The sequence below is a fragment of the Melanostigma gelatinosum genome, assembly GCF_949748355.1.
Source record: "Melanostigma gelatinosum genome assembly, chromosome: 4".
NCBI classification, from domain to species: Eukaryota; Metazoa; Chordata; class Actinopteri; order Perciformes; family Zoarcidae; genus Melanostigma; species Melanostigma gelatinosum.
Window position 1 is genome coordinate 30,347,132 of NC_136637.1, and position 7,860 is coordinate 30,354,991.

The following is a 7,860-nucleotide window of genomic DNA, read 5'->3' on the forward strand; positions in this document are numbered from 1 at the left end:
TTGTGTCGACACTATCAGACTGTTCCCGAACTGCAGGCACGACCTGGTGGCAAATACCAGGGCTCCCAGCCTCCAGGGAGACTCGCAGTTTGTTTTCTGAAACACAGATAGAGAGGTCTGTTAACATTCCAACCCGAAGCTCCGTATCATATCTATCACGTCGGGGTCACCAAATTGTTGTGAAAAAAAAGTGTTGTAGCTGTCTTTCACACTTAGAGCAGGTTTAAGAATGAAACAGAAGCTCTCAGAGGCGTATAGTTAAATCAAAAGCAATAGATTTATTTATCAACAGAGTCATTCAGCCCAGCTATCAAAAACAAGCTTGGGTGCTAATGGATGAACTTCGCAGAGATTCACCATGAGACACGCTTAAACACATCAGCGTGAAACTTAATATAGGGGTTCCACCCCTTGATACACATTGGCCAAAGTCAAAGATGCAGGCGTGGCACGTTTGTACGTTATGGCGCCTGGATGGAGGCCGTGGATGTCCATCCACCTTGGCCCCTCCCAGTAGGCGTTGGTTTCCATCAGTGTGAGTGAGATTTTGAGGCGAGAGGTCCTAAGAAAGAGTGTGTATGAAGAGCCGGGCTCAGCTTGGGGCGTTGTCTCACTGTCTCATTGTCTCTTTCTTATCTTCTCTAAGGATGGCGTCCTGTTCCTTGTGTCGCAGTTAAATAAGTAACCTTTCACCTGCTTCTCTCTGGCCTTGCTGTGTTGTGAGCACTGTATAAGTGATTAATAGAGCTGTATATAAACTAATGGTTATTAAAACTACAAATATGCTAGTGATTAATTAAACTGTATATAAGTCAATTGCTACTTAAAGCTGCATATTAACTAGCTGTTAATTAAACTGTATATAAGCTAGTTGCTACTTAAAGCTGCATATAAACTAGCTGTTAATTAAGCTGTATATAAGCTAATTGCTGATTAAAGCTGTATATAAGCTAATTTTCTCAACAGTTTGTGGATGTTTTGAAGCCTCGAGTTCGGCGATTTGGCCGGCGCCATCTTGTTTTTTTTGTAACCAGTGAACAGGAAGTGACCATATATGGACTGAGGAGGAGTGACGTAGAGACGCCGTATACGTCTCTGGTGGAGACCTGTCAATCAGCGTGTAGCCCCGCCCTAAAGCATCCCCTGCTTTATGGTCTGTGTGACTCTAAATGGACCATAATGTACTAAATGAACATCATGCTGTATTGAAGAAGACTTGAAACTAGAGATTGAGACATAAACTCATGTTTACAATGTTTACTGAGGTAATAAATCAAGAGAGAAGTAGAGTCATTTTCTATAGACTTCTATACAACCAGAGGAGTCGCCCCCTGGTGGACACTAGAGAGAATGCAGCTTTAGGACGTGAAGCTCTGAAGAACTTTAAAGAACCGGAGGTTGTCTCCTGTCATGTTGTTGCATTACCTGAAGGCCACCGTAGTTCTACACACTGGTGAAACTGAGGTAACGTGAGCTCTTCTGCATTGCACTTGATGACATTTAACACGACTCCACAAGTTCAGCATCATCAGTGTTTTTGTATTTGAACCGTACATGTCGTCTGGAGAGCGATACAGAAACATCAGCTGCTGTTCTCACCAGATTCATCTTTCCTCAGACGGTGAGTCTCCTGAACTCATCCTCCACATAAAAACACCGTTTTGTTTTTATTGTATTCTTATCCAACACACCGGGACTACTAGCTGCAAGTTGTTACGTAACCCTGTTGTAATGACAATAAACGAACCTCGTAACCTTTAAAGTCAGGTGATGACACAGATCATGAAAAGGGGAAGTACAGAAAGAGCATCTCTCCCAGAGGCATGATGGGGGATTACCTATTATTAGAGTGGCCTAGTGGCTTAAATTGCAAGCTAATCTGACGTCCGGTTGCACTGGTTCCGTGTTTGATTGTGTTTATTTCGCGATAGTCTCCGTACCGTATCAATGCTAAAAACACACACACTTGCATTCAATTCTAAATATGAGATAAAGAATTATACATATGAGATAAAAGTTATAATTTTGAGATGGAAACTCATAATTATCACTTCTTATTATTGTATTTCACTGGCAGTGCTGGGCTTCCATAAAACCAACACCCTTCTATAAAATAAAAAACTGCGGAAATCTCTTTTCTACTTCTTTCACCCAAACGCCTCATGAGGACACGCCTCCTCTACGTCAACCCGTGACGCCATCACGTCGCTCTATCCTCGCCCTGTGATTGGCTGCTGTAGCTCGCTGTGGTGGAGGAGAGAGAGAGAGAGAGAGAGAGAGAGGGGGGGGGGTGAAACAGAAGAGTTGCTCGTCCCTAAAGAACCGCCTGCTGCTCCTGTGTTGCTCTTCCTGCTCCTTCATCTTCTTCTTCTCTCCGCTTCACGTTCCCGGCCGCACAGACTCCACGATGGGCTGTTTCTTCTCGAAGAAGTCAAAGAGGAAGTCCTCCGAGACAGGAGACGAGCGGACGCAGCAGACGACGACCGTCGACACGACGACGGCGGGCCACGCTGTTCCCCTTGGCAACAACAGCGAGGAGGCTCCGAAGCAGTACAGCTGGGACAAGCGGGAGAAGGTAACCACAGCAACAGCAACAACAACAACAACAACAATCATCATGCTGACCGTGTGTCTGACCCGTGTCACGCCTTCTGAACATCGCTTCCTTGTCTTTGCTGCAGGTTATGATGAAGATAATTCATCTGTACATTCATAGGTCATGTTAAAGTGACGTCACATGATGAAGATAATTCATCTGCACATTCATAAGTCATGTTAAAGTGACGTCACATGATGAAGATAATTCATCTGCACATTCATAAGTCATGTTAAAGTGACGTCACATGATGAAGATAATTCATCTGTACATTCATAAGTCATGTTAAAGTGACGTCACATGATGAAGATAATTCATCTGTGCATTCATAAGTCATGTTAAAGTGACGTCACATGATGAAGATAATTCATCTGCACATTCATAAGTCATGTTAAAGTGACGTCACATGATCGTTGTGTTTCTGCTGATTTCATGTGAAGCTGCTGCAGCTGTTTGTTCACGAGCTGACATTCATTGTGCAGACATAATGTCATATAAATATATAAAGAGATGAAATGTCTGCAATGACTCACGGTAAATACACTAATATTAATATTAAATCTATAACTGAAGCATGTTGGCAGCATATAGCATTTTAAATCAACTGCTAAAAGATATAAAAACATCAGCTTTGAGCTTTTAAAATCATGTTCTATGATTATTAACATTAATGTTTAATCACACGCTCTTATATGTACATGTTTTAAATAAGCAAATGTACACGTATGGGTTTCATATCGCGGTGTACAATCCAGATATCACTGAAGCCAAACGTAATGTCAGTGAAAGATTAAAGTGAAACAGAAGCAGAACACAGTGAGGAGAAGGAGGAAGTATTCAGATCCTCTACTGCAGTAAAAGTACTACAACTACACTGAAGAAATACTCCACCAGGTATGAAACAACAACAAAACACACAAACAGAATGCTCCTCGTGTTCGAATAAATACAATAAGTACGTATGTTAATGCAGCAAGTATTTAGAAGAAAAACTATAATTCTACAAGTTTGAAATAATAATCCTTCACTTCAATCTGAACCCTGAATGTTATGAATGAAGGACCTCCGTGTGTGTGTGTGTGTGTGTGAATCTTTAGTTCCATATCTGTGGCGTCTCTAAATAATCAGATTCCCATGTTTCCTGTATTAATGCAGCGCTCGTTGTTCTGCACGATGACATCGCTCTCAGCTCTCACTCTGTTATCTCATTATTGGATTACAACAGTTCACAGCTGACCACAACATGGCTGCTGCTGCTGCTGCTGCTGAACGTCCGCGTTGACTCGATGTAACGAGTCAAACTGTGGTCGACCACATGAAACACGTGTGAGAACGGCTCGATGAGATGCTGCAGGTGGTCACGTGATCACATCTGATGGAGGGAAACCGTTTGAACGTACTGAGTTACTTTCCTCGCCTGGTTGCTTCATCTTTCCTTTGTTTTTATATCCGGCGACTCCAGCACAGGAGTTTGAAAGTCCTCTCATGTTCTTTATTGGACAAATATTGAGGGGGCGTGTCCTCTGTGTCCTGTTTATTGTACGTGAGATAACAAGTTCAACTAACTATGCTCACGTCATTGAATGAGCGTAAACGCACAGTATGATGTAGTTCTGTAAATGTACTTGGTTACATTGCACCACTGGTAATAAAGCTTCACACGTCTGTTGTTGGATGAGGTGCAAACCTCTGAATCCGTCCTTGTGTTGTGTCTCTGCTCAGGTGGACCCTAAAGACTACATGCTGACGGGGCTCAGAGACGTGACGGTGGGCCGCCTGCCCGGCAAGCTGAACGGCCAGCAGTTCATCATCCAGGAGTGCGAGAACTGCGACATCTACGTGTTGGACCACTCGGCCGCCGTCACCATCGACGACTGCGTGAACTGCCGCGTGGTCCTCGGGCCCACCAGGGGCAGCGTGTTCTTCAGGGACTGTAAGGACGTCAAGTGCGTCGTCGCCTGCCAGCAGTTCCGCACGCGGGACTGTAAAAAGATGGAGGTGTTCCTGTGCTGCGCCACGCAGCCCATCATCGAGTCCTCCACGGGCATGAAGTTCGGCTGCTTCCAGTACTTCTACCCCGAGCTGGCCTTCCACTTCAAGGACGCCGGGCTCAGCATCTTCAACAACAACTGGAGCAACGTGCACGACTTCACGCCGGTGTCCGGGGAGAACAACTGGAGCCTGCTGCCGGAGGCCTCGGCCGTTCTGGATTCGGTGCCCGGCCCGGACCCGGAGTCCGAGTTCAAGTCGGTTCGGATCTCCGGCAACCCCGAACGCAGCATCGTGCCTTTGACGAAGGGCGGGCGGCGAAAGGACAGCGAGGAGTCCTGCCTCTTCGTCTTCTTCGCTGGAGAATACGCCACCGCCAACGCCCGCAAGCTGATCGACGAGGTGAGTGTGAGGAGGTTCCACTTGCTCCGACACCGCTGGTGTCTGTCTCATGTGAAAGGAACAAAAGATGAAGCCCAGTGAGCACCGACTGGTTCAAGCAACAGTTCAGACCGCATTTCACCGGGACTTGAATTCTTTCATCTGCTAATAATTGCATATCTTCATTTTAGAACCTATAATTAGGAAACCACATCCACATTCCTCAGTTGAAACCAGGCGACAACCTCCGGTTCTTTAAGTGAAGCCAAAGCTTCATGTGTTAAAGCTGCATTCTCTCTAGTGTCCACCAGGGGACACTAGACCTGTGATTGACAGGTCTCTACCAGAGACGTATACATGTCTCTACGTCGCTCCTCAGTCCTAATATGGTCACTTCCACATTAATGTTCCTGTTACGATGAACAGGAAGCAGCACAAAGTCGATATAGTTCCATATTTATCACATTTTATTTGAGCCATTAATACATTTAACCGACCAGTGAAACTCTAATTTGGTAAAATACTTTTACAGAAACCAAATATCGTCTGTCAGCTAAATGTTGCATCATCACTAAAGTTTACATCACTGTCATACAAATAAAGTAGATCTTATCTTATCTTTTGTCTCTGATGTGCTTTGAGTTTAAAACGCTGACTCGCTGTCTGTTTTAGGAGTTTCGTATAAATCCATGTAGTATTCTATAAGTGTTCCTCAAGTTGTGTTTCTTGTTGTTCAGCTTCTTCAACGCTCCGGAAACATTCCAGTGATCTTTGTGTCACTGCCAAACGCTCAAACTCAGCGTTACTGCATCTCAGAGGCATCCAGTTCCTCTGCTGTGTGTGTGTGTGTGTGTGTGTGTGTGTGTGTGTGTGTGTGTGTGTGTGTGTGTGTGTGTGTGTGTGTGTGTGTGTGTGTGTGTGTGTGTGTGTGTGATCGATAGAGAGAGGGGGAGGTGTGTGTGTGTGTGTCTGTGTGTGTGTGTGTGTGTGTGTGTGTGTGTGTGTGTGTGTGTGTGCGTGTGTGCGTGCGCGTGCGTGCGTGCGCGTGTGCGTGCGTACACGGAGGATTCGTTAAATACTTTGAAGTGCTTCATATTGAAGGCGTGTCTCCGTGTGTTCAGGCCACCGCTAAAGGCTTCGTGCTGATCCAGACCAAGGAGGTGTCCATGAAAGCTGAAGACGTGAAGAGAGTGTTCCAGAGCAGTGCGCAGGATCTGGAGGAGTGGAACACGAAAGGTACGTTCATGCTGCTGCTGCTCAGGAACTCAGCCGGATGTGTGAGGTCTTATCTGACAAGTCGTTTCATATTCACATTTAATGTTAGAGGAAAAGCACTGATCCTTAAAGAGACAGTACGTGTTCTGTAGGATTGAGGATTATTTGTTCTTTAATCTCTCCTCTGAAGGTCCGGTCATCGCTCTGGAGCTGAACGGAGACGGAGTGGTGGAGGCCTGCAAGAGCATCGCCAGCGACGTGTTCAGCGGCACCAAGGTGATCCCGACTGAGCCTCTTCTTCTGGTGTTACACGTCACACACAACATGCATCTAATCTACGATGTCTGCTGTTTCCTTGCTTCTGCAGGTCTTCGTCTCTGATAACAAAAACTCGTCCTCTCGAGATGTCGACAGCTTCTTCAACTTCGCTGACATGCAGATGGGCTTGTGAGCGAAACCGAGCATCCGAACAAACTGATTCCCCTGAACGCCTCGCCGTCCAGTGCTGTGAATATTTATATTTCTATGAATGTATTCGGTTGCTTGTATCGATTTGTGAATGTAGCTCTTTGCTGTAAATGTAATTCATTTTAATTTAAAGCTTTGTTTTTCTGATATGAAACCGTTGATGCAGCGGAAAGAACACGAGCACACGAATGGGAAAATATTTTATCTATATTCATGTAAATGTGTATATATTTATATGATATTTATTTATATATATATATATATATAACTAAATATAAATATAAATAATATATATAAATACATTTATATATTGTAATATATCTATAGGTCATGTTTTATTTCTTAAAGGGGGTGTGTGTGTGTGTGTGTGTGTGCGCGCCTGCGTGTGTGTGTGTGTGCGCGCCTGCGTGCGCGCCTGCGTGCGCGCCTGCGTGTGCGCCTGCGTGTGCAGACGGTTACTCTTCTCTTTGAGGCAGAAGCTGAACTGTGACCGTTCGTTTCTCTTCTCGATGAACTCGTGTTCATCACTGTGAACTTTGTATTATAGTTCTGTGACGTAGCCAACTCACGTGATCATTATTATTTTGTAAAATGTATTTTATACTCTGCTGAATGTTGTTGTTTTTTTGTATGTGGACACAAAAATGTATGTTCTTTTTTTTTTTTTTTTTTAGTAAAAGTTTCATAAAGTCTGACTTCACACCTGTGCTGTTATTCTGTGTTGAAGAGTGAACCAACGTAACGTAACAACGGACTACGACCACCGTGTTTAATAACCGTCCTCTCGTCTGTCAGCAGCACAAACACGGATCTTAAAGAGACAGTACTGGTGTTCTGCAGTAGATGAGTTGATAGAACAGACAGGAGAACCAGCACGGGAGCAAAGTGATGTTCTGCTGTGGACGTATGTTCACTCAACACAACCTCAGCAGCAGAGCAGCAGCTCCTGTCCTGAGAGGTAGAGTCAGTGTGAGTGAATGAGTCTGGTGTCGGCTTCAGTTCCTTTGTCATAAAGATCTGTCTAGAAGCCTGAATCTCCCTCTAACAGAAACATTGTTTCCTCTTTGTAAGCTGATCAACTCGTCCTCTTTTGTGAAGAACTCCCAAAGTTCATCTTGAGCTCTTTGACGTTAGTGGACGAGCTGTAAACAGAGTCCGTGTGACTGCTGACTGCATGTCGGCAGGATTTTCCTCTTTTGGTTTTCGAGTGT

General features: G+C 44.6%; 1 protein-coding gene across 1 annotated transcript; it reads left to right on the forward strand.

Moving 5' to 3' along the window:
• Window positions 1–2,407: 2,407 nt before the first annotated feature.
• Window positions 2,408–7,279, forward strand: rp2 (RP2 activator of ARL3 GTPase; the record flags this gene model as incomplete). The annotated part of the gene is made up of 5 exons (XM_079266578.1): window positions 2,408–2,575; window positions 4,319–4,987; window positions 6,088–6,202; window positions 6,372–6,457; window positions 6,549–7,279. The coding sequence occupies 5 exons, from the start codon at window positions 2,408–2,410 to the stop codon at window positions 6,630–6,632; spliced, it is 1,122 nt and encodes a 373-aa protein (XP_079122704.1). The 3' UTR covers window positions 6,633–7,279.
• Between the last annotated feature and the right edge of the window lie 581 nt (window positions 7,280–7,860).